We start from the raw sequence: 27,787 nt of genomic DNA, 5'->3' as shown, positions 1-27,787 counted from the left end.
AGTTGTCCATAGTGTTAACCAGTTGTCCATAGTGCTAACCAGTTGTCCATAGTGCTAACCAGTTGTCCATAGTGTTAACCAGTTCTCCATAGTGCTAACCAGTTGTCCATAGTGCTAACCAGTTGTCCATAGTGCTAACCAGTTGTCCATAGTGTTAACCAGATGTCCATAGTGTTAACCAGTTGTCCATAGTGTTAACCAGTTGTCCATAGTACTAACCAGTTGTCCATAGTGCTAACCAGTTGTCCATAGTGTTAACCAGTTGTCCATAGTGCTAACCAGTTGTCCATAGTGTTAACCAGTTGTCCATAGTGCTAACCAGTTGTCCATAGTGTTAACCAGTTGTTATTTCATGACATATCAAAATAAAATGCAATTTAATAAAGAGGACTCCTAAACTGTCTCTGGTTGGTTAATTAGAGATTGTCGCCACGGATCAATTACTGTGTGCATGTCTCTCTGTGTCAACGTGTGTGTGCGACTTTCTGTACTAGAGTCAGTCCGTGAGAGAGGATATGACTAATGAACTGTCACTTTCACAACACGCACGCACGCACGCACGCACGCACGCACGCACGCACGCACGCACGCACGCACGCACGCACACACACACACACACACACACACACACACACACACACACACACACACACACACACACACACACACTGTTCAATCTATTAGTAAAATGTCATCATGCTGCAGCGCATTCAAAGTCAAGAGAAGACAGTCATTTGTCATATTTGGAGTTTTAATCACACCTTTCTGCAGCTTCTCTGCGCTGCGTGTGAAGGTGTTGGATGGAGATGGCCTTATCTCAGCACCATGGTCACAGGTCTTCATATAATAGACTGCAGGGTGATACTGTTGATGATTGGCTATTAGTGAACTTTAACCATTGAGAAGAAGTTTTCTGCTCTCACAAAATGACTGAGAGTGCCTTACGAACAGTCAAAGTCTAGGAGAAGCCGGGTTGGGTTTCGTTTGGATTTGAACAATTCCGGTTATTTTCGGTTCTTGAGAGTATTTATGATCACCACTGCTGTCACACTGCAACCTGTGCCAAAACAAATTGAACTGTGCGTCGAAGAGTAAATGACCTTCTGAAACCAGCTGATTTCCGAGCAATCTGAATCGTGAACATTGTAGCTAACTCACAGTTTTTATATTCTACGACAATTTTGTGGCCTTTTTTGTGTGTTCAGCGGATCCAATAGAGACTGTCTGTGAGACTTGATTCCCATATTTGATTGGCATCTCTATGATGGCCTGCTTTTAAGCACCTCATCGAGTGTGGCCTGTAGGATCAGTTGTGCATCTACCAGTTAAGGGGTAAGTGGTTTGATCCCCAGCCAGTGTCATGTCCAAGTGTCCTTGGGCAACATACTTAACCCCAAATCCCTCCCGTAGGCCTGTCTATGGTATAGAAATGTTTAAAAGTTGCTTTAGATAAAAGCCTCCGAATATTTTAGCAGACCATTTTGCTTCAGTGGACGCATGTTTGTATCCAGCCTGCTCCTTGTATGGAAGGCATCTCCTCTATCTCCCCCTTTCAACACGATTACTCGCCAATATAGGCTTTTCTGGCCTAAAATGAAAAAAAATTAAAACACATTTTTGCAGAAAATATTATTTAAACAAAATTAAAAGTATGATTATGCGTTTCGAAATCTGGAGGTTATGATGATTTCCTTTTATGACATGGCTTTGTTGAATACTCCATTCTGATTGGTCAAGTTGGACAAATTATTTCATAGCGGAAGCAATATGATTATTTTTAAATCAATAAAATCATTTTTAATCAATATTGTGAGCGAAGTCATTGGAAATATAACAATTTAAAAAAACATTTTCAACATAAATGAACCTTTAACATGTTTTTATAAACAAATTGTCCTTTTGCATGCTCTGGATGGAAGCACCATAAGAAGATGGCAATATCATCGAACAGGGAGTGTGTTTCTGTCAGTTAACAATGACAAAACTCTATACCATATACTGTACGTGTTATATTTACACTTACTGAGATGCCAAATATAAGAGCTGTGAAAACAGTGAGGGAGTCTGTAAAAATGTATGTAGATGCCTGTGAATATCAGCAACAAAGAAATCTGTCACTGACAACGGAAGCCAAAACAGCTAGAGCCCAGGAAAGGCTGGCCTGGAAAGAACACACACACACACACACACACACACACACACACACACACACACACACGCACACACGCACGCACACACACACACACAGTTTCCAATTTAGTTGTTGACTCTATAACCTACAAGCAATCCACAGTTGCTCAAACCCATTTGAACTGCTCGCCTCGATCTTTGGCATCATTTTCTCTCACACGCAAACAAATCTCACCACACACATGCTTTCCATCCCTCTCCTGTCTCTCTCTCTTCTTAGCATACTCCAAGCACACTCACAAACACACACATACACACACACCCTCACCAGGACAGATGGCCATGCTATGTGCTCTCGCTCAGCAGATGCACAGGAGCATTAATCATGGGAAAAGATTCAGAGGGTTTAACTCTTTCTACAGTTGTGCTGCTTCCCGTGAAGATCAGGGATAAACTCCTCTGTTGAAGAACATCGACAGTGCGACCTTTCCTAAATGTTACAGATGCAGACATGATACGGAAGGAATTGGCTATTTGGCTGCTTTAAAAGCAAATAAAAAATTGGATATTTGGGGTGAAAAACTCAGATGACAATAGTTGGTGAGGAGAGAAGCAGATTACAAAACAACATTTTAGCTGGTCCATAACATAATGTTATAAAATATATGCTCAGTGGGTTCACACTAATATAATTAGCATTATTTCTACCAACAATTAACAAAACATAGTATGAATTTTTTGTTTATTGATGAATGTACTGGGTATCTGATTGAGAAAAGATTCTGCTGATTTACAGACGTCTCTTTCTCAATGGGAAAAAGTCCTTTTGGGCCCAATGACAGCACAGAACGACACAGCAGTTCTAGTTCCACCGTTTCAGAATTTCTTTGTAGGAGGGGTAAACTACAACAAACAATCATGGTTTAAGGATGGCAATCAACGACTGTTGGTTATTCTTCATTTTGTCCAAGTTGAACATCTCAACTATGCATTTCCATAATATTTGGTACAGACGGTCATGGCGATCAGAGCATGAAACATTTGTTATCGCCCCTACAGCAGATCTTTACTGTTCCAGTACTCTGAGTTGTGACCAAGTACCTCCTAATCTTGTATTATCACATTAGATCAGCTTTAGTCTATTTGTTTTTATTCTCATTAGACGATGTTAGCATGCTAACAGACTAAACCACATAGTGAACACTGAACACTATACCTGCTCAACACCAGCATGCTAGCATAGTAAGTGATAAAATAGCATTTAGCGCAAAACGCTTCTGTGCAAACCAGCCTGTAAGAGCCAGTATCATGGCTGTTAACTCGTAATGTTTTAGCACAGATGGTTCATTAGTTCATAGCAATTATCACAAATCAGTTCTGCTGCCGTCGGAGCTTGGAATAGAGGTGAAGAGCAAATCAGGTCCTCACTGGGAGTGGACACCAGACTGCTGCAGGAGGATCTGATTCTCCCCGGCCTCCTTTCACATCGGCCAGCAGTTCAGCCAGGGCCTTTAGCAGTAAGCAGGACATACCGAGGGAAATTGGAGCGGGGTAAAGCTGGAGATAAGAGTCCATTTTCCAACGTTTTGTTGGTCAAACCGATAAATAACTGTACTATTTCCCAAAGTAGTTTCTACTTTGGGAAATAATATAAAAGTTAGAACATCACTGCTGCTGCCATACAAGACCTTTTTTTGGATGCTTTGAGCAACAAGTGAAGCAACCTGGCAGCTGTGCATTTTACTCGTAGTGTTGTAGACCTCAGATTAGGTCCAGCTCCAGAATCACTGGATGCTACATTTCCAATAATTCAACTCGATAGTATCTTTTATTAGACCCTTAGAAAATATCCAAATGCAACTCACAATATCTAGTATAAGCCTACTGCGATACAACTGATCACTGCAAGAGGAATTGAATCAATGTTTTTTAGCTTTTAAGGATTTTGTATATTTAAATCTAAATTTGGTCTAAATACTTGTAAAACAAATACTTCTTTTTATTATCTTTATATTTTTGACCTACTATTGCAACGTATTTGTCTTAGATTGTTTATGTTTGCACTATCATACAGTACACGAAAGCAAATTCCTTGTAAATGTCCCTGGCAATAAACTTGACTCTGATTCCGATTCTTCCGATCCTGATGAAAGAAAACATTATTCCCTAAATCACAAAATAAAGGAAAACACAATCAACGGTTCGTAAACCATCCTAATCTGACATTTAGAATCACTGGGATGCTATAAAAGAATTGAAACTTTGACGCTTTGTTAAATGAGGAAGACAAACCTGCATAAAACATAACACACCCCGCAGGATAGTTCAAGTTAAGCCTTTCTAAGTAAACAACATGGATTGTAGATTTGATGCATGGCTGGATTAAGGCCCCCCCGGAGACTGACAGTGAACACAACACTGCCCGAAGCCCTTTTGAACACGCATCTAAGGGGAGCTGGAAGGTGCTAAGAGTTTTAAAAGTGTTAGGTCGCAGATTGTTCCAGTTTTGTATCCAAGCAGAGAGCTAAACACAGTGCATGAGTATAACCCCTCACTTCATAAAAGGATCACAAGTCTTTCAAATAAAACAGAAAGCTGTTGCTAGGGCTAACTGCTGTTGATAGTAAGTAAGTAATGAACTGAAATACATCACTTCACTTAAGGTGCAAAGTATAGCCTACCAAATGGCCAGAGAAAACCTGTGGGATGTACCCCCAGTTAGCTGTTAGCTTGAATAACAATAATATATTATTATTGCTGAAATCTTTTAACTTGAGCGAGAAATTGGCATGAAAGCCAATCAGTGTTGAGATTTTCCTTCTGTCATTACTGACGTACTGACGTTGAATCAGAAAACAAAACATCAGCCGTGTCAATGGCACCCAGAGCTCTACAGCACCTCATATTTCTACTTGCTAGTTTGAGTGACGCGGGTTAAATCTTCGCTTCGTGTCCATTGTGAACGCACCATTAGGTCGGCAGCATATGTTGCCAGGGCGATCTATCAAAATTGAAAGTAAGCCAAGTTTGTGAAACGGAAAAACTTTTTAGGCTCAATTTACAGTACCTCGCAAACCCTGGCTTTTTTGTTCATAAAGAGGGATTACATTTACTATATTTTTTATAAATGTTTTGATTTCTTGGAATATATAATGCACATGTGAGTTGGGTTCTTGAATTAAAAAAACTCAAATTTTTTCTTTGGTGAGAACAAAGTTATCCAAAATCCCAGTTACTATAAAACAAAGTGTTCCTTTTAGCCAATTAGTGAACTTTTTCCTTTTCTGCACTAAACATCTGTTTGAATTTTAAGAAGCAGAATTACTTAAATACTTTCAGGTATTTTAAATGTGAACATGTACTTTGCCGTAGTTTCAATCACTGTAAAAACTTGTTTCAGAATAGAAAAAAACGACCACGAAAGGCATTGCAATTTGCCAACTCTAGGCATGCTATATGAGCTCTGGCACAGGGTTTCAGTAATCCAGATATTTCATTAGCCCAGCGACCTACATTCCCCGGTGGGTGGGATTAGCAGAGCATGAGCTTCTGCTGCCACTCATCTGATCTCCACTGAACCACAGACGGCCTCAACAAAAGGTTGATACTTTTCCTGTGGTGAGTAAATGGAGCTCACCCTGCAGCACTTCTAGCTGTAATCACAATGAGACTCTCTCAGTGATTTAATATGAAACAAAAGAAACGACCTGTTTTAATTCAGTGCTCATGCTATTAGTCAGATTTGTATTTCTGTCGCACTGTTTCATCTTTAGTTTACTGAAAACAACTGCAAATCAACATAATACACGTAGCATAAACAAATTGACTAATTGCTAGATGTTATCCAAATGGGAAAACCTCTAGTCTTTGAGCTAACGGGGGCTTGACAGCTTAGGATCAAATATCCCGGCATCTAAAATGTAAAAGCTAAGTGGAAGAGTGGCATGGCTTTAAGAGGTAAAGTGGATGCTTTCCATTACTGTTGTTTTATTAGGAGTGTAGTCATCCCTCCATATATCTACTCCTGCCTACAACACTTGGGTAACACTTGATGCAATAACCATGTTTACCATGAAATAGATTGAAATGTATGTACATGTAAAGGACACTGTTAACTTCATAGTAGGGGAGGCGTGTGGCGCAGTGGGTTAATGCGCTGTTCTTCGAATCAGAGGATAACAAATTCGAGTCCCACTGCAGTCAGCATGTCGTTGTGTCCCTGGGAAAGACACTTCACCCCAAATTGCTCCTGTGGGGATTGTCCACAGTATTGAGTATGTAAGTCGCTTTGGATAAAAGCGTCTAACATGTAATGTAATATTAACATAAACGTACTTATCATGAAGAGTGAAGCTCTGTAGAAACAGTTGCAAAATGACCCTGATGACATCACTATTTATACATTTTAAGTCTATATTATTTGATATTTTTTTAGGACTTTTTACTTTAACATATGTTATATTAATTATAATAATTCATATACATTTTTGGGGTATTTTTAATTAATTAATTGGATGTTTTAAGGAAAAAGCCTATTGAGTGTTTATTTTTATGTGAAATATTGGATGGTATTGTTTTCAAGTTAGCAGCAACAAGCCGGTTCCGCATTGATTTGATGATAAACATTGTTTTAAAAAATGTGTGTCCAGAGTTCTGTGGAAGTGCATTAGCTCCTTGCGTGATGGGAAAACAGAAAATGTGATGTTAACATGGGGAAATGTGATGGGGAAAATGGAAAACGTGATGTGGACAAAGGGATATGTGATGGGTAAAACTAAAAATGGGATGTTGAAAACAGATAACGTGATGTGGAAACGTGAAAATATGATTGGGAAATGATTGTGTTGGAGGAAATAGAAAATGTGATTAGGAAAACAAGACATGTTTCTAAGAAAATCTGAAAAGGGGTTGAGCAAAGGAAATGTGATACAAGAAAATACTGCAAAGTGTGGAGGGAAAAATGGGAAATGTGTTATAAAATTAAATGAACCTCGATGACATTGTGTAGCAGTATGGGATGGTAGTTGTTTTCTTCATTGCTAAACAACCACCATGCCCATGAAAATCCATCCAATGTTACCAGGCATAAAGTTGTACTTGTTTTAAATGAAATAGTCTCAAGTAACCTCAAATGACTTAACATTACATTGCTCGATTTCGATTACAGCTACTGTCGCTTACATTAGGTGAATTCGGTCCTCCTTTATGGTGGCCGACAGGTGCAAATGCGCTACAACCGCCCAAAACCATTATATTAAGAGGAATGCTGCAGCTTCACAAACGATGCAAATGTTCAGAGATGGTAAAAGTACACACATCCTTTACTCAAGGATCAACTCCTGAACAACAACAAAAAGCCAGCGTTTTATCCAGTTTGTACACAACGATGGAGAAACTTAACAAGCAGCAGTGGTCCACTGAAGAGACCAGCTACCTACTGGGAATCTGGTCTTCTGAAGAGGTACAGAGGAAGCTGGAGCACAATCGGCCATTGTTGTTGTTGTCGGTGTGAGCTGTGAGGGGTTTCCGCGCGGTTTGGCTTTATGAAGCAGGCACGCAAACGGTTACGTCATGACGCAAACGATGACGCAATGACGCAGCATCAGTCGGACTCTGGGCGGTGTGAAAAGAGCCGGAGCTAAACCGAAGAACCGGTTCTGAACCTGAAAAGCTCTAGCACGGAGCTTGAACCGGAGTTGCGTTGGTGTGAATGAGGTATGAGAGGCTCAGTGAACTAAAGGACTGAGTGTTTAGATAGTTAACTTTAGTCGAAGTTATCTCAGTGGGTCTCAAACGGTTTGGTCACCATTAATGTAAACAATTATTTCCGAGGCACACGTTTATATGATCATTATAGTTATACAAAAATAAGAGAATAAATGAAAAGCAGGTATGAAATACTATATGACAGTAAAAAAAGAATAAAGTTTAAAAGGGGAGTGATTTGTAAAATATCCATAAAGAAAAAGTAAATCTGTTTACAGTTCTGCTTCATATGGGTGTTGAGAGAGGTATCCATAGATCTCTTCATTTTGCTCTCAAAGTGCACCAGATTGATGCTTTTAACTTCAATATTTAAAAACAAATCTTCCCGGGGGAGCATGCCCCCGGACCCCCCTATGTTAGGTCCACTCCCCACCAAAAATAGCCCTTTACCCCTGCTTACACCTATATGCCGTTAGCTGATTATCGAGCCTTCATTGTAACAGTTGCAGGTACACTGTGTATTTGCGTGGGGATTGTTGCAGTAGAAAACTCAACTGTAGCGCCCGGTACATTAATGGGAAACCCTAAATGTTTGAGCACCCTCTATGAAACATCAAGCTACCCCACAGCACCCCCAAAATAAATCTCTGGCGCCGCCACTGAGCCTGCAACCCCGTTGTGAAGAAATGTGCAGTGCAAAACAGGCTCATTGCAGCCACTAATGATAAGACACACTTTTCTGCCAAATATCAGCATTTTGTTTCTTTTCATTTTTTTGCACGGATTGCAAAGTGGCAAAGTATTATAACTTATTGTTCTATTTATTTGTTTGACCACACAGACTTATGGAGCATTGTTTTATTATCACTGTTCTAGCAAAGTGTTTTTTTTTTTTTTTAAAGGAATGCTCACGTTCATATTGATGTATTTTAATAAATGTTAACTTGGCCCATTACGTGACTATTTGTGTTGGGGCGGCCCGACTTTCTTTTTTCTCCAAAGGGGGGGCCTGACAGAAAAAGTTTGAGAACCACTGCATTATATTAATAGAACAATAATGTCATTGTTAGCTAATGAATGTTTCGATGCTGAACAACGGCAACATGACAACGTTTTCATTGGTCCCTCTTCTTTAGAGAAGACCAGGAAATGATGGATACACGGATCGTGTTCAAATCAATAGGCACGCAATGACTCTAAATAATAATGATCACGCCACCAAACACACATTCAAACTAAAGTAACCAGTCTGTTTTGAAAATGTAATAAGTAGAAAGTACAGGTATTTGTGTTCAAAATGTAAGAAGTAGAAAGTACAGGTATTTGGGTTCAAAATGTAAGAAGTAGAAAGTACAGGTATTGGTGTTCAAAATGTAAGAAGTCAAAGTAAAAAGTTGTCAGAAAGATAAGTAGTGGAGCAAAGTACTGATACCAGAAAAATGTACTTAAGTACAGTAAGGAAGTATTTGTACTCCACTACTTCCTCTGCAAATATTGCATATCAGTTGGTGAACTTTATAATCCCTGAACATCAACAAGCACTCCCGGTCCCAACTTTTATGCATCACTTTTTACGGTCCCTGTTTCAGCTGTGTTTTGAGCTTCCTGCAGCGTTTTGTACAGTATATGCAGCACCTTTAGTAAACGCTCGCATGTTGCATCAAGTTGGTGAAGATGTGTGTTTATTTGAATGTGTTTTGGCACATTTGTGTCTTTTTATTAGCCTAGTTTTTGAAACTTCAGCACGTTTCTCCTAATGAAACTGTTTTGGGCCGTTGTAACGTAATTGCACCCATCGGCCATCGTACTCTTTGGTCAAAAGAATCAAATAAAAATAACTTTATTGGCTTATTGAACATTGTTGTGACTTTATAACGTTACAATAAGCATTAGCTTGAAGGCCAGCATGAGACACTCAATCAAAGTGTACTTGTCATAGTAGATCATCATCATAGAAAGCTGGAATCATATTGAAATACCATATGAATAAATTATGTCTGGCTAACTTGGTTTCAAAATGGAAGTAAATAATGACAAAAATCTATCTCAAGTGAGCAATGCAATCAGTGGCTTGCAAACCTCATTTCCTAACCATCCAACATATCATCTTGCAATTCCTGTGTTAATCCAGAAAATAGAGTAACGCTTTATGGACACTTTAATACATTAATGTTGCATTTAGTTTCTCTAAAGGGAACATTTCTAGCAAAGCCTTTATATTTGTCCTTGCCAAGCTCAAAGCCACCTACTGTACCATGACCAGAATTGTGATCATGTTTTCTTCATAGTCAGAGAAAGAGATGTCATTATGGTAAAATGTGCTCTCAGTTGGAAGTCTAGCTTATTTTCAGGAGCGTTAATCAAATACTGTCACCAGTGTTTCCGCCAGACCAGGGCTGAGAGGGCGTCCACCCCGAGAGAGGGGGGTGACGTCATGTCACGTCACTTGAATTTTAAATTGAGCCGTCCCTTAAGTTATAGATACTATCTCTTTACGTATTAGTGATGGGAATTCCGTCTCTTTTTAGTGAGCCGGATCATTTGGATCGGCTCACTAAGAAGACCCGGCTCTTTCGGCTCCTAAACGGCTCTTCATTTTACCACAGTTTACCACGGAGCCTCAGTTTCGCCGCTGCTCCGGCGCTCGCAGTTCACGTGCGTGCTCCACTAGCACCCCCCGTCAAGGCTCGCCGGCAGTACACTTTCCATCACAGGAACACACTTTGCTGGCGGCGAAAATAATCCCACCAGACTCCTTTGCCCCTCCAACAGAGGGATGTCCTTGTCCTTTTTCCTTTTCGTCATTTCAAGCTATAAAAACTCGATCTTCTCTCAAATTATTAATTTTTTTTGGACGCCCTCGGCTCGAGTTCAGGGCGTTCTGAGCTGAATAAGGGCGTCAAATGACGGCAAGACGCCCCCCTGGCGGAAACGCTGACTGTCACACTGAAAAGCATTCCTTTAATATGACAGTGAACTGATCTCTGGGGGGGAAAGTGAAGTCTAAAGCAGTAGATGTAAAAACTGATGGATTCTTAATTGTTTAGGCAGATAAGGTATTACAAAATGACTTATTTAGATGTTTTAACTACTAGTGGGACAATCCCACCCACATTTGCTTTCACACTTTAGGTATTATATACATTGTGATGTTTAACACAGTAATGTGACAAATGCATTATAAAGTTGTATCTAACTTTTTTTTATCTGAAGAAATGTTAAACCAATAGAAAGTATCGTTCTCTGACTTTGTTCTGTAAGGTTCTACCTACGAAGGACCAATCAGTGCTCGGAGTTTAGAAAGAGAAATAATACAATGTCACCTCACTGCTCTATAAGTGAAACTGAAGAAGCTGTAACAAAACAAATATTGCTAAGCTAGCTGTCTACTGTACTGTTAATGTAAAAACTCATGCTGCTATTTGATCGAAAAATAAATATAGGTATGAGTGGCTTGAGTCATTATGACTGCAACTGGTTGTTAGCAAGTTACGGTGCGGTGTCTCAATCCAGTTTATTCCATTAATACTGCCATGTGAGTGAGTTTTGACAGTGTAGCATTTTCTCAAATCACAAACAGCTGCTGTGTCCTCAACAGAAGGGATGATCACCACTGTTACCTATCTAGCTAGCTAGCAAGCAACTATCATTCGCTAAATCATTACAGACTGCTAAATCAAAATTATTAACATGGCATCTTATCAACAACAGTGTATGTTACTTAAATAGTGAAAAAATAAATACGTGTAACATTTATTTGTATAGTGCTGTGTTTAACAGATGAAAACTCAATGGCAGCTAGTTGCTGCTTAGTAACAATCATGACCTCAGCTGGTTCGGGGAAAACTAAGAACAGCAGGAAGAGTACAGCAGCAAACACGGGAAAAAAACGTAACTAATAGTAGCTTATAAGTAGAGAAGTGATGGTAGTATTGTAATATCTTATTTGAATTATTAACTACCTCTCAACCCTATCAGTAATAATAATAATCATTGTCATGTCACAAAACATTTTTGTATTCCCCAAACAGTCATGTGGAACTATTTAAATGTTCTCTCTAAAAAAAACAATGACTTCCTGCTCTGCCGTAGCAGCCTCAGTCTTAGCTTCCCGCTCGCCTTAGCAAACGAAAGTTTATCGTTCATGGCAGAGAATACATTCTGAGCATGAAAGGTTGGATCCAAATTGTGGGGAGAGTTTGATTGGATATGAGATTTTACAATGAATAAAAAGGGTGCCTGTTATGTAACCGTCTGATATCTAAGAATGGGTAAACGTTGACCTCTTTTCATCTTAATATGTCAAATAACTAGAAAACACTGCTAAACACTGAAATGAATCCAGGAAGCAATGTGCAACATCACCAAAAGGTGTTTTAACGTTGATTCAGGGTTCTTTACAGGGGATTTTCTCTGTAAGGATTAACTCTGATTAGATTAGATTAGATTAGATAGAACTTTATTAATCCCGAAGGAAATTCTTTTTGCCAGGTTGCTCCAAAATTGCAATACAGATAATACAGATACAGATTGCTGTGTAAAGGGCTAACAAAGTAATGCCTCCTGAGCCTACTGAGTCAAATGCAGCTGGGAATTGTAAAGCCTTGGGATATGGATGAAAAGCTCATAGTCTCTGTCAGACAGAAGTTTCTCTGGGTTTTGATTTAGAGAAGATTTCCTGTTCTGATCTCAGCAGTGATAAATTAAAGCCAGTCGCTGTCAGAGAAGGACAGTCGTGCTTGTATCCGAATGTTTGATTAGTTCTGTCTCAAACTTCTGCCTGAAATTCATCCGCCATGTCAGCTTAACATCGAGGTTCCAACCCCAGAAGATTCAGAAACGCATTTAATCAAAAGACAGATGTCAGGTCATCTAAATGGTACCTTGCGTCCTCCAGTGTTGAGCCTCAGAGGGGTCAGGTAGGGGTCAAAGATCATGTGGCTGGTCTCGATGTCGATGGGCGACTGTCTCTTCCCTATGGAGCACAGGTTCCAGGCCGAGTGCACCAGACCCCAGAAGGATGGGACTGGTGGAGAAAGAGAAGAGAAAGAAATATTAGCATTCATTAGTGTGTGTGCTTTAGTGCTCTAGTTCAAACCATGGACATTGAGAGAAAGTGAGCAGAAGAGCTTCATTATCATGAGAAATGTTGAGTTTAGTAAGACTTTTAAATAGGACTTCATAAATATCTGACAACAAAACTAGCTTTATATTAAAGTCTCTGCAAGTTTAACTAAGGTAAAGACACTGACTTTATTAAAGTCTGTCCAACAGTTCTCACACTTTCCATTGCTTATAATAGACAGCGGTGGCTCCCAACCTTTTCCTCTTTTACACGACAAAGTGTCCAGTTGTGAGCCTCATCACACGATCTGCTCTACTGTAGATCATGGGTCAGGAACTTTTGTCATTTAGGGAAACAATTTTCTGCAAACAGATTTCTTTCATCTTTCTCTCAATAATTCATCTAGATTTGTTTTGGTACCCCATATGAGTGCCATATGCCCAGTTTGAGAAACACTGAATAACAATTCTTCTCATAGCTATCCCAGCAGGGCAGTGTGAATGCATTTCTCCATAAGGTCACAGGTTAAACTCCGGTGAAAATTGCCTTACAATGCAGGGTAGATTTAAAAATGTACTCCCATTGTAAAGTTGATGAAGCAAGAAATATCATCTTATTTTTATGACATGCATGCTTCCTCTTAAGGCCCGGACACACCAAGCTGACACCAAAGAACTGACACAGACGGACCCCGACTGTCGCGTCGCCTCGCATCTCTGCGTCTTGGCCATGTGTCGCACTGGAACACACCGCAAAGACTTCAGCCGACGGCCAAGAAGCACGTACGAACTGCGCATGCGTGAGTGGCAATAACTCTCCTTACCAGCAGGCGGCGGTAGTGTGTATTCGTCATTCAAAAGAGGCAACAACCGGAAGACAGACTGCGTGATAACCGAGAGCAGAAGAACAGACTGCGTGATATAAACAAACAACAAATAGCGTGTGCGTTCCATTTTCACTCTACAGCGAGAAGCTCATGGGGCTTTCCCCAACCTGTGTCGAGAGCTGGAGTTAAATTAAATCTCAGATTTGCCTTCTTAATAGTTTGTTTGGGTCCCTCACTTCCGTTTCGCTTCTCATGCACTGATTCGCTAGCTGAACAGCCAATCAGAGTGATTTCTTTTGCCGACAGCCTTTGGCCGACTGCCCACCGATTCGACATGTTGAATTTTTCGCCCGAAAAGGTGTCGGCACGGCTGAAAAGACACAACGGTGCGGGACACACCAATCTGAGTAGGGCGTGTCGACGCTCATCATCGGCCTGATGCCCATCGACGGCCAAAATCAGCTTGGTATGTCCGGGCCTTTAGTCAAAACCTGCCACCTTCATTACCCATAATGCAACTCGTCCACAGGCAGTTCAGTTGGAAAATGAGTTATGCTAGTAGTGTCCTTCTTTCTCAATAGCGATTTTTAAAGGAGAGGTGTCATGCTTTTCCGGTTATTAACCGTCCCCTTGTGTGTTATGAAGGTTTTTATGCATGTAAACGGTGTGCAGAGTCACAAACCCTCAAAGTACACCCTGTAGCGAGTAAAACTCTAACACAGAAAATACCTCCCCAAAACGCCTCGTTGGAGATACGTCATTGTCCATTTGATTCTTCCGGGTACGGGATGATGTTCTCCCGTACCCGGAACGAAATGGACCAATCCGTGGAGCCGTTACGTTACGTCCGCAGAGCCGTTACGTTAAGCCCCCGCTGATTGGTCCAAATTGACCAATCCACGGACTTCCTCACACACAGGCAGCTCAGCTGATTTCTCCTCCCTGGCTGCAGGCTGATGACAGACAGTTGGGATCGCGGCGAAATTCTCTCTGCAGACCCATTCAGCGTTTATCAACCTTTTTCTTACTCAATATCAAGCCACACTTATTGTTTTTACTTCGGCTGTGACTTTGTGTGAGCTCAGGATGAGTTTGGCTGTGTTTGGCTGTGTATCGCTAACAAGGAAACAACACCTCCACGGAGCTCAGCGCGATTCACAACGTCCCGACCAATCAGAGCACACTGTGCTCACAGGGAGGGTGGGGGCTGGAGCTATTGGAGCTACAACGAGCCGTTAAAGGCAGAGAGTGAAATTCAGTGAATACACGTAGTTTACAGAGATGCTGTATGAGAAACCAATGTGAGTTTGGAAAAATGCACAATATAAATCTATTCTAGTAGACCTCAACAATGGAATTATGATCAGTGGAAATGGCCATGACATGGGCCCTTTAAGACCAAATTCAACAAGTGACTTTTCATTGAACAGCCAAATCTGTTTCCCTTTTTTACCTGTTTCGTACTGAGATGTCAACTTAAGATCATGTGACTTTTAGGTAATACATCTTAAAACAATAGAGTGCTGCAATGATGACGTATTTTTCCATGTCAAACCAGAGGTTAGCATCCTGGAGTAAAGCAATAGGAATTTTCCATTGGATTTTGGAATATTGCAGAAAATAAGATTTGTAGCAAACTTACATGTCCACTTGTATATTATTTGAAGCGCTAAGCTCTAGAAACAAACTACATCATGGTCGCATTACTTCACGTCGCCACCGCTAAGCTAAAGGTGGCTATGTTCTGCATGATGACATTAAGTAGTCTTATTTGGACACTTGTTAGCAACCGCTGTTTTATGACACGTAAAGATTCAGACATTTATGGGGTATTGACTGACGTATTTATGATGTAGTACAAAACATAAACCACAGAGCTTATTTCGGGAATCAAACCAAAAACTCAACAACAAAAACACTGACTTGGGAGGGAGGGAGCCCTGTTATTAACCGTCCCCTTGTGTGTTATGAAGGTTTTTATGCATGTAAACGGTGTGCAGAGTCACAAACCCTCAAAGTACACCCTGTAGGGAGTACAACTCTAACACAGAAAATACCTCCCCAAAACGCCTCGTTGGTGATACGTCATTGTCCATTTGATTCTTCCATTTCGTTCCGGGTACGGCATGATGTCAAGCCGTACCCGGAACGAAATGGACCAATCCGTGGAGCTGTTACGTTACGTCCGCGGAGCCGTTACGTTAAGCCCCCGCTGATTGGTCCAAATTGACCAATCCACGGACTTCCTCACACACACATCTGTGTGCAGGGAGCAGGCAGCTCAGCTGATTTCTCCTCCCTGGCTGCAGGCTGATAACAGACAGTTGGGATCGCGGCGAAATTCTCTCTGCAGACCCATTCTCACAGCGTTTATCAACCTTTTTCTTACTCAATATCAAGCCACACTTATTGTTTTTACTTCGGCTGTGACTTTGTGTGTGCTCAGGATGAGTTTGGCTGTGTTTGGCTGTGTATCCTAAACAAGGAAACAACACCTCCATGGAGCTCAGCTCGATTCACAACGTCCCGACCAATCAGAGCACACTGTGCTCACAGGGAGGGTGGGGGCTGGAGCTATTGGAGCTACAACGAGCCGTTAAAGGCAGAGAGTGAAATTCAGTGAATACACGTAGTTTACAGAGATGCTGTATGAGAAACCAATGTGAGTTTGGAAAAATGCACAATATAAATCTATTCTAGTAGATCTCAACAATGGAATTATGATCAGTGGAAATGGCCATGACATGTCTCTTTTAAAGCTGGTGCTGCGATAGCTACATTGATTTGAAAAGAGTTGTCAACATTGGGCTGGGTTATTTTCATTATTGATCAGCAGTGGAACTTTAAGCCAAACTATGATGGCTGTGTAATTAAATTGCGGTTATTACACAGCTTGTTTGAATACTATATTCTGATGGTCAATTTAAATGTCTGCTTTTTCCTAATATGGTCTGCTAAGGATAGCATGCCTTTGCTAATACACTCTTATCAATAGATCATGTACAGTTATATCAATCCACAAACATAATTCCATTCAATTTAAATTCCACTTTGGCTAATAGCTTCCCATTAGTTTCCCTTTCATTACTTCACCAGAAAACACCATGGAATACTTTTGAGTGATCATTTTCATATATAAGTTAAGAGCACAACACTTTAGATTCATAATTAACTGTCCTGAATAAAGAAAAAAAGAACAAGAAGAACAATAAAACAGCATAAGAGAAAAAAACCTACACAAGACCTACACCGCTACATCACTATCGACACAGTTCAGAGGTTGCTACGCAGTAGAACGGACTATTTTGTCTTAGTGGAAGCAATACAATAAGTATTATTATTTTGAGTTCAATAATTGATTTATTTTGTAATAATAATAATAATAAAGTGTGTTTGTGAAGCATCTTTCATAGCTAAAAGCAATCCTCAAGTATTCGTGTAATAAGCAGGATAATGTGCAGGCTCCCGTCTAGCTGCACATTATCCCTGACTCAACATGCGTTCTGAATCAGAGGACTGTATGGAATAACTATGGTCGATTACACCACTAGTTTTAATCATGTGACATGGTTCCAAATGTTATAATATATGTGTCTACAAGCTGCTGATCTGTTTAGGATTATCGCTGCAGCTGATCCTGTCCCGGGATGGGGATTGGACGGGAGTGTTGCACTGACAGATAAACCCAAAGCCGGCCAGATGTGGCTGTTTGACTTCAAACAGAGACACATCAGAGCCTCTTGAGGCCCATTTGTGATTGTGATAGTGGGCAATATAAATAAGATTGACTTCAATCTTTTTACTGTGCAGAAGTCCAAACACATGTCCTTAGATGAACATACCAAAGCCACTGTAATTTGACACACACACACAGATGAGAGGGTTTATCACTAGCTAAACTGTGATAATGCTTGTCAGAGAGAGGCTTAATGACAATTCACAGTGTAAAACAGCTATCATGGTAAAAGAAAACTCATCAATTGTAGTTAATGTGCTCGGCTAAATGCGAAGGACGTTTAAATGATTGATGTGTGTGAGCTTCAAACACATTTGATGGCTTTCATGACCAGCTGCATGCCGTTTGCATATTCACACCTGCACAAGGCCCGAGACACAAACCTTTACTTCCGGTTTGACTCGGTGCTCACATCCCTCCCTCTCACTCTCTCCCTCCTCTCCATCTCCATCCCGCTCATTATCTCTCTCTGTATCCATCTCAGGCAGTACTCAGAGGAGTGAAGTGACAGATGTGGAAGCCCTGACCTGCAGAGTGCAATCCTGACCTCACAGCCGCATGTCAACACACTCTTATACCACCCAGATGTGTGTGTGAGGGTCTGTGTGCAATTTGGGGATAAAAATTGAGAATGTGTATCCAAAATATTTCTACACGTGTGATTTTGTAGCTATACTGTTGGATGCAAATCAGTCATTAATGGAGGAATTAGTTCTTGACAGGGATTTTAGAAATGAGTGTGTGAGGCTACTGCACCTGTTGCATCATTATCCTCGTTTAAGACTCTCTTGCAAGATCAATTTATGCATGCAATGCACTTGTATTTTCGTCAATAAAACCACAGCAGTGAGTGCAGTGATATTTTGTAAAAGCTTTCTCTGTTTTTGCCCTTTGGTGATGTAAGAAAAGGCAGGCTATGCCTCAAATGCACTATTTCTGCATTGAAACTGAACTTTAGTATTTGGTGTAAATTATGAGTTTTTAAATTGTCCAACATGCTTTGTATTTATAGGGCTGAACGATTTGGTGAAATCAAATAATTGTATTATGTTGACTGATATTGCAATTTGTATATGATTTACTGTTGGGAGAATGCTGAATGTACTCTTCCAATATGAGAGTAACATGATAACAAAGGTATCCCAACTGCAGCTGTGTACATGACAGGATGTATGATTACCTAGAAGAGCATCAGGACTGTTTGAGGCATATGATAGCTATGTGATTAACATGATGATTCAGCCTCTATGGAGATAGACATATGACAAGCAGGACCATTTCTGACGTGGAGCTAATCTGAAGTAAACATTGAATACTGCTTTCTATTCCTCCATCTTGTGACTGTGTAACTCCCTCTCTTGTATATCAGCATGTGAAGGACACTGTTCAGGAACTAGTTGTACTAAATGCTCTGTATGTGATGACTACTAACATTCTGCAAGGATAATAAATACATGTATCCTGATATTGAGACTCAAGCCGGTGATGAGTGAGATTTTTCTAACATTTACAGGAGTGAGCATCAATCAATCAATCTAAATACTTTACTAAATTGCAGGGGGATTGAGGTTTCATGACAGTTGCACCATATTAAACTAAAATAAATACATATAATTGTGTATTTGCCAGCTCATATGATCCTATTGTGAACCTGGAAATGTTGAGTACACCAAAGTTTTATGTTAGAAATTAATAGTACAGGTCCCCAGTGCCAAGAAACTGCTGGATGCTAACTTGCATATGTTGGGCAATTTGCACAACTAGCCTAAATTGCATTAATTAGCATTAATTAGCATATGCATACAAAAGCAAAAAAACGGCTTGGACAATTCGAAAAACTATTTTGGAGTGGTTTTGGGGATCAACAATGGCAGTTTTAACCAGAAAGTGTCCATATTTGTACTCCCAGTGGGCTGATTTTGATGAATTCTGGGTCGATTTGAAAGTTTTAGGGGATTTCAAAACTGCCATTTTTTATTTTTTTGCAATTTTCTGCATATGCTAACTAATGCACATTAATGCAACTTATGCTAATTGTGCAACATATGCAAGTTAGCATCCGGCAGTTTCTGTGCTGGGGACCCGTAGATACATTTCTATCATAAAACTTTGGGGTACTCAACATTTCCAGGTTCACTAAGCTGGCATAGACTATAGACATAAGTTGAAGTAAAAAAGTGAGAGGCGCGTGGCGCAGTGGACTAGTGCGTTGGTGTTCGGATCAGGGGGTCACAGGTTCAAACCCCACTGCAGTCAGCATGTCGTTGTGTCCCTGAGACACTTCACCCCAAATTGCTCCTGTGGGGATTGCCCACAGTATTGAGTATGTAAATCGCTTTGGATAAAAGCGTCTAACAAGTGACATGTAATGTAAAATGAGCAATCAAAGTCCTTGTAACCATGGTGACTCTCACTGTAGGAACAGCATCTGAGGCACAGGAATGTGTGCAGCTCACACCATTAGCTTGTCCGTTATTAGCCAGTGATCTTACTTTGCCCAGGGAGGGAGAGGGGATAGCCGTTGTTCCGACCAACATGCTAGTTGACTTTAGCACTTTTAGCTGCTCCCTTCAGTAATGCGGTTGCTGTGCAACAATGGCGTGGATGCAGAGTTTAGAGTGCAATATGTTGTACTGTATTTTTTGATAACCGCAACTTTACCTTTACTTTACTTTAGGTCAGGGATGGGCAACTTGGATGGTGGTGGGGGCCACATAATTGATGTACTGGCCACCAGGGGGCCGCAGATTCACTTGGAACACACACACACACACACACAAATTCCATGTATTGTATGTAATTATTAACAAATATACTAAGTCTGACATCTTCATTGACATTTTCAATCTTTCAGGGAACATCCTCTAATAAGCTCACTAAACAAATATCAGTTCACAGAAATGTTATTTCATTTTGACAACTGGCATGTTTGTATTGAACAGGTTATTTAACAGAGGAATAAAACTATTTTAAACTATTGGAAAGCACGGAAAGTGTGTGTGCATTAAGATTAAAGATTAAGATGACATAAACATGAAGTCATGAACACTAACCCAGACATTAGTTGTCTAACTTGAACCTAAGACACTGACGCACAATAAGGGGAATGTCAACACCCGCACTCTGCTGTTCCTCAGCGCAGCTCCCTCCCGCTGAAATGATGAATGAAAAGCGTATAGTAATCATAGATAACACGGCAGGGTCCGTGACAGTTTGTTTTCATTTGATTTCAAATAAACAAAGTCTTGGTTTTTAGAATATTAAACTTGTTTCGCCAAATTCAGATGATAAATACAACTTTGAAGCTTGTAAAGGCATAATTACAAGCGGTAACTTAACGTCACAGCAGGCATAACAACAGCCGGTGTTTCTTGTGAGTGTTTCCCCGGGAAACAAACACAATACACACAAACACGTCACAGATTATTTTGCAGTATTTGGCTGCCGAACGAAATCATGTACGCAGATCGCGACGTAACTAGGAGTCTAGTGGACGGTATCAGTACTACAAGTAAAAAAAAGAATTATTATTATTTTATTTTTTTTATTAATTACGTTGTTTATAAATTCATCTGAGGGCCGCCATTTGCCCATCCCTGCTTTAGGTAGACCATTTTCATTAAATAAAAAATGTCACTCAACACATTTTTGGATCTGATCATTCATTTTTGATGGCGCGTCAGATAAAGGCAACCAGGCCGAGTCTAAGTCTCTCAGCAACTTTTTTTTGTTTAATGAAGACACTATTCCAAATACTGCGCTTACTCTGAATTAGATATTGCACTGGTCCATAGAGGGATAACAAAGAAGTGTTAAATAATCGTGTAGCACCATTTATAGGGATTCTAAATATGCTGCTTTTAGATACAACACAGCAACACTGTGAGATTTTGGTCTCCAAAGCTCTCCATCCGCCATCAGTGGACGTGTCCCGCAGTGTGATCTAGGACTAGTTTAAGATTGAATACCAAAGATTTCCATTATCAATTAACATCACAACACTGCAGTCAGGGGCCTTTAGAACATGGGTCTGGGTCAGGTGTAATGTGTTGTTACGGTGAGAGGACCAAATGACATAAAGATCCACAGCTGCTTACCCCAGACAGAGGACACGCAGGAAACAGAAGTGCTGCAGAACATTGATAATATTCAACCTTACCCTGGTCAAGTAGTGCAGAGAAGAGTGAAGAATAAAGAGACAGACGGAGAGACGGAGAGGAAGGAGGCAGAGGGACAGAGAGAGGAGCAGGAAGCCCTGAGGACCCACTCTCCTTTTTAATATTAATAGATCTGACTGGGTTCAAATGGTCCTGACATTGTCCTGACATGTTTTTTTATGTCAGGACAAAAGTCAAATTCCTCGAGTTGTAAATACGATTCTTCGAGATTCAACGACAGGGTATGCTTTCGCCAGGATGATGTTGGAGGGGGGATTTGTGATTTCCAGTCTAGGAGCGTTTTTGGCGGACAATTAAAGAGTAAAAACCAGCCTGTTTAACAGATATACTGCACCCGCATCCTCCACACCAACCCAACCCACATTCACCTCAACACAGGGATCTAAGCCTCTGTTGACCATTTGCATGCACTTAAACCTATATTACTCTCTACAGGAAAGGGAACTAAGCATAATAGGGCCTCTTTTAAAGCTCCCATGTCATGCTTTTCCGGTTATTACCCGTCCCCTTGTGTGTTATGAAGGTTTTTATGCATGTAAACGGTGTGCAGAGTCAAAACCCTCAAAGTACACCCTGTAGCGAGTAAAACTCTAACACAGAAAATACCTCCCCAAAACGCCTCGTTGGAGATACGTCACTGCCCATTTGATTCTTCCGGGTACCGCCTGATGTCATGCGGTACCCGGAACGAAATGGACCAATCCCGAAGAGCTATGGCCACACCAGCAGCGGCGTGTTCCTCCTCCAGAGGTTCGAAGAACCGGCATTTCACAGACGAAAGCTTCCAAAACATTGCCCAGTTTGAGGCCGGATATGCACAGCTTGTTTGGACCGTTTGGAGCAGGGGAAGATCTGGGTATACAACCTGTAAGTTTGCATTGTTATTTGTGTATTTATCAAACAAGACTGTTTAAATGTGTAAACTGTGTTGGACTGCTAAGCCATTGACACAGTGCTAACTGTGCTAACTAAGTTGCTAGAGTTTCCATATATCAACTCTAATATCAGCAGATGGCCTTGCATACATGTATCTCATAGCAGGAGAATGTCTGCATTCACACACACGGAATACTCATACAGTATACTGTACTGTGATTTACCGTACATTGTGACCGTACATATACTGCATGTAGCTAACGAGGCTAGCTGTATGCTAGCGCAAAACAATGTATTCATGCAAGTTACATTGTATGGTAGCAGAATACCCGTATACGATTGCAATTATAAACACGTTATTGCTAGCCTAATATGAACCACTAGCTTTTGTTCATAGTAGTTTTATTACACTGCATTATAGTTGCCTTTCCTCCAAGCTAACGTTCATATCGTGTTAGCTACCAAGGTAAACAAAGCTAGGTTAGCATATTAGCAGGCAAGCTGTTCATTACACAACTACTACTAACGAATCTAAAACAACTAAGTTTCTCTAATATTTTGTGATTTGCATTTGATTTTGTCCAGCCAGATCCTGGCGGACAATCCATGACGTGCTAAAAGGCACTTCTACTACTACTGAGGCGGCGTGCTAAAAGGCACCGCACCGACTGTGCTGCCTGCGAGGAGGAGGAATGGATGATATACCGTGTATATATGTATATTTATGTTCATTTTGTACATTTCTAAAAATAAAGTTTAATGGAAATACTTAGTAGGCCTATCCTTTCTTCCCTGAATTCATATATAGCAAACCATGATTTGATTTCTCATCAAACAGTAGTAGTTTATAACGGGTAAAAATAACTTACTCTTTGTTATGAGCGGCTCGTAGGCCACAAAGACAAGGAGACATATACGAGTTTACAAAACCACGGCACATTTATTGTGGTAAATGCAGAGATAGGTGGTTGAGAGGATCGCAGAGTTAGTCTTCCTGCAGCCGCTTTGGAGAGAGACTGGGGCCGTAGTGTCCGGAGGTGTCCGTGATCGTGCTGATTAGCCTCTTCAGCTCCACCCCATCGTAAGACAAAGGCCCTGGGGCCGTCACACTCTTCTATAACAACAGTTAAAAATATATATGTATATAAAATATACGGCTGTGCCGACGCCATGATAAGACTGATGTTACGCTGAGAGCAGCCGGGAAAAGCACTGACATGGGCGCAGCCTCTCTGGTGGTTGACTAATCAGAACGAGTGGCCGAGCTGACCAATCGGAGCACACTAGGCTCACAGGGAGGGGGGGGCAAGAGCTCCAACGAGTCGTTTAGTGGAGAAAGTGAATACTGCTGAATACACATGCTTGACAGAGATGCTGTATGCGAAACCAATGTGAGTTTGGAAAATTGCACAGTATAAATCTATTTTAGTATACCTCAACAATGTAATTATGATCAGTGGAAATGGCCATGACATGGGCCCTTTAAGTCTTTAATGTGGTCAGGTGCTGCATACTGTATAACAGCTCCTAAAACCAACTAAAAAGAACTATCAATAAACATTCTTAGTTACTATAAGTCAGAGTTAAACTGAAAACTCCAGTCTACTTCTTCAGGACTGTGTGGGTGTGGCTCTGTCAGATATATTTCAAGCTGAGCATTTCATCACCAGGATTACCCATTTCTCCACTCCAACATTCTTCCTGGCAGTATGGAGAGGGCTTTGAAATGTTGGGAAAAGCGGGAGTTGGTAAGCAGGGGAAGCATATTTGATCGTTTACCAGAATTGGTATATATATAAAATATAATTTATATGGTTTAAAGTAGATTATCAGTGTTTTCTTGGCAGATTTGCTTGCGGCATACAGAGAGAAGAGCCGATGATGCGGCTTCCCGCTACGTCATGTCCTTGCCCCCGTCCCGGGGGCAAGGACATGACGTACCTTCATCCACTGCTCTAACTAGCAAAAGAGATGTTGTAAGCAATAGCACATTAAATATGAGCTCTGTATGATATCTGTCATTGTGAGGCTGCACTTTAAACACAGTGAATCCACCAGATATTAGCATCGTACTCAGCATGCATAAGCCCAGCTCAAGGCTTAAGAGGCTATTACCCATCCTGACCCATATTGCTTCAATGGAGAGCATAGATAATGCGAAGGTGGGGGGGGTCAAATGTCTCCCTTGTATTTAGAGTGTTAGGAGCAGTAACCAAGGCTGTTTCAATAAGTGACAGCAGCACTTTTTGTTTCCGTGGGTTTTGCATCTCATACCTGACCTTGTTGGTGGAATATTGTTTGCGGTTGAATATTCGAAATGACGTTCTTTATCAAGTATTTCTTGTTAATTCGATTGAATACGTCATGAGGTCAAGGAAAAATGTGAAGGATGACCACGATGCTAAGAGAGTGCCAATGTATAACACATACAAAATACAAAAGATATTCTTTACCATTCAAGTTATATTCCTGTCCAAAACAATATCACACTTCTTACAAAAGGACGTTTTCAATGCATCCATAGTGCACAATTATATAGTGACGCCAGATGTTGTTGTCGGTTGTTTCAAAATGTTCCCACAACCGCCTCTCCTTTCTCTTTGGTAAGGGATGGTCCAGTGTACCCTTAACTAAAATAGAAAATGATGGTCTTTTTCGTAAAGCAAATATAACATCACCATCTAATATAATAAAACTAAATCTAGAAGTCACGTAGTGTAAGTATGATATTTTCGGATTATTTTCAAGGTCCTATCCCTTTCTGTTTCTATTCCATAATGGAACAACAGTGATTTTTAGAGACTTCATAAAACAAATACATTCAACGATGAATGTGTTTTGTTAGTTAAAGTTAAAGGACATTTTGTTGTAATTTGTCGTTAGTTTGAACCGTTCCAAGGGCAATATGTTTCCCATGATGCATTTGGGGAACATTTTGGATGAATCAGATATGGAGCAGATCGCCCGGACGGATAGAGTTCTCTTCCGGTTGGTGCTCATGGAGAAAAAACAACGTCAAACTAAAAGATAGTCACGCAAAAAGATAATAAAACTCAAAGGGCAATGTGATGTCTGTTATTCAAAACATATCATCGGCATAGAAAAATATTAAAAAGCGATAGGATCGTTCTTTCTGATAGAAAAATCGGCTATGTGGACACAGGGCCTTAGCGTGCTTTAGAGTAGCTGGTAGGTGGATTTTGTTACCTTTGGGCAGAACCAGGCTAGCTCTATTCCCCAATTGTTTGCCTAAATGCTAGCCTGCTAACCTACTGCTAGCTCCAACATACCATACACCAATGAAACTTGTACTAATGTTGTGATGTGACTTTTGGCAAGAAAAGGAAAAAGCATATTTCTCAATGCTCTGAACTAATTCTTTAGACTTTACAATGGGCAAAAGTACAGTATGTCTGAATAATCAAACACGCAGCACTCAGAGTGTATGAATCTGCTCAATGAAATTATGTAGTTGCAGCTGACAGTGTACCATTCTGTAAGAAGGCCTTTACAGTATGTACATTTCATATTTCCTATATTATGTTGTAGAACATTTCCACGACAACATTGCTTTGCAGGATTCTCCTGGGGTTGTCAACTGCAGTACACACGAGCCCTCAAAATCATTTTCAAAATGTTACATTTCACTGACAGCGTTTGTCAGTAAAAAATAAAAATAGTGTGAGCCAAATAAAATGACTTGCTCTCAAACAATGATGTAACTCCAGTGTAATCCACTCTGTGTCCCTTCCCCTTTACTGTGTCTCTGTTCATCTGGTTTCCTGTTCATCTCCCCCCGCACAGATTTAAGACACACACAGGCAGAGTAAAAGGTAGAAAAGCAGCATTTAACCATGATGACATACAGTAGAGGCCATACTTGATATATTGAAAATACAATTCATTTTTTTGCGGAGGGAATTCTCTCTCTAACTAATTGGTGGGTTTATTTAAAAAATAATTGCCGGCGGGGGCAATCGGGCTTAAGAGGATAAACCCTGCCTAATTTCATTTTTTTTTTACATGCTTAAGACACAAACATGGACATAACAATAACATATAGGAGATGACATTCCCATCTCAGACAACAACTAAACAAAAACAGAAGAAATAAAGATACAGTCAGTAGGACCACTTCAACATTTCACAAACAAAAATAGGTTGACAACCATATACCACAAAAAAACAACATGGCAAGCATATTTATTGTTCCTTTAATCCCACTCTTCGTTAGAGCTAATTATTTCCCATTTCATGGCGTGTTCAGCCACCCCTTGATTTTTGTGGCAATAATTTATGTATTTTAGCCAGAAGAATAGTTTTATTTATTAACTGTGTGCAGTGTTCATCTAAAAGCCCAAATACAATATTAAAGGGTCTAAATGTAAATTCAATATTTGCCGCCAAATAATTTGCAAAACATTATGATTTGTGTGGACATTTTTTCATTATTACGATTCTTTTTTTATTTGAACCTCTTTTCCTTTCTCTTTCTTGATCCTCCTTAGCAACGGTCATCACAGTCCCTGACAGCGGTCTGTACTACTGGATTTACAACGTGTCACATGTTCTGAATTGACCAACCAGAACTTTATTTAGCCTCCGTATTGTTTATGGTAGAATGTAGGGCGCAAACAAAAATGTGATTCTTAAGTGGGCCCTGAGTTGAAAAAGGTTGGGAACCGCTGCTCTATGACATATTGAAACAATCAGTTTATCATTTCAGGCTCTTTAAAACGACAGACAGTTACCTCGTGTGTGTGTGTGTGTGTGTGTGTGTGTGTGTGTGTGTGTGTGTGTGTGTGTGTGTGTGTGCGTGCGTGCGTGCGTGCGTGCGTGCGTGCGTGCGTGCCTGCGTGCGTGTGTGTACAGCAGGTGCAGTCATTTGCATCTCTGACACAGGTGTGCATGATCAGCATGAAGATGACCCAGAAAGTCTTTCCGACACAAGTTATGATTTTAACACACACACACAAACACACACACACACACACACACAAACACACACACACACACACACACACACACACACACACACACACACACACACACACAGACTCACAGCCAGGCTGCGGGTGTGTGTGCTCGGGCTGGTTTCGGGCTGGGTTTCGCTGTGTCTCGCTGTCTCGCCGACCCCACGCAGCAACCAGGAAACAACACCAGTAAGCCAGCATTCTCATCTGTTTATCATTACTGGTGTCATTTTCTGGTTGCTAACGCCATTGTAACACAATGCTGTAACGGTGGTGGACTCATCAGAACAGAGTGGG

General features: G+C 40.6%; 1 protein-coding gene across 1 annotated transcript in view; it reads right to left on the bottom strand.

Moving 5' to 3' along the window:
* LOC117469268 (carbonic anhydrase-related protein 10-like) overlaps positions 1 to 27,787 on the bottom strand; it is a 135,342-nt gene that overhangs the window by 52,515 nt on the left and 55,040 nt on the right. Inside the window, exon 3 of the mRNA XM_034113663.1 lies at positions 12,720 to 12,862. Within this exon, the coding sequence (XP_033969554.1) occupies positions 12,720 to 12,862 (143 nt within the window). The remainder of the gene's footprint in view (positions 1 to 12,719; positions 12,863 to 27,787) is intronic.

The sequence above is a fragment of the Trematomus bernacchii genome, unplaced genomic scaffold (genome assembly GCF_902827165.1).
Source record: "Trematomus bernacchii unplaced genomic scaffold, fTreBer1.1, whole genome shotgun sequence".
Classification (NCBI taxonomy): Eukaryota; Metazoa; Chordata; class Actinopteri; order Perciformes; family Nototheniidae; genus Trematomus; species Trematomus bernacchii.
Note: the sequence above shows the minus strand (reverse complement) of the source record. Positions and strands in the feature narration are given on the sequence as shown.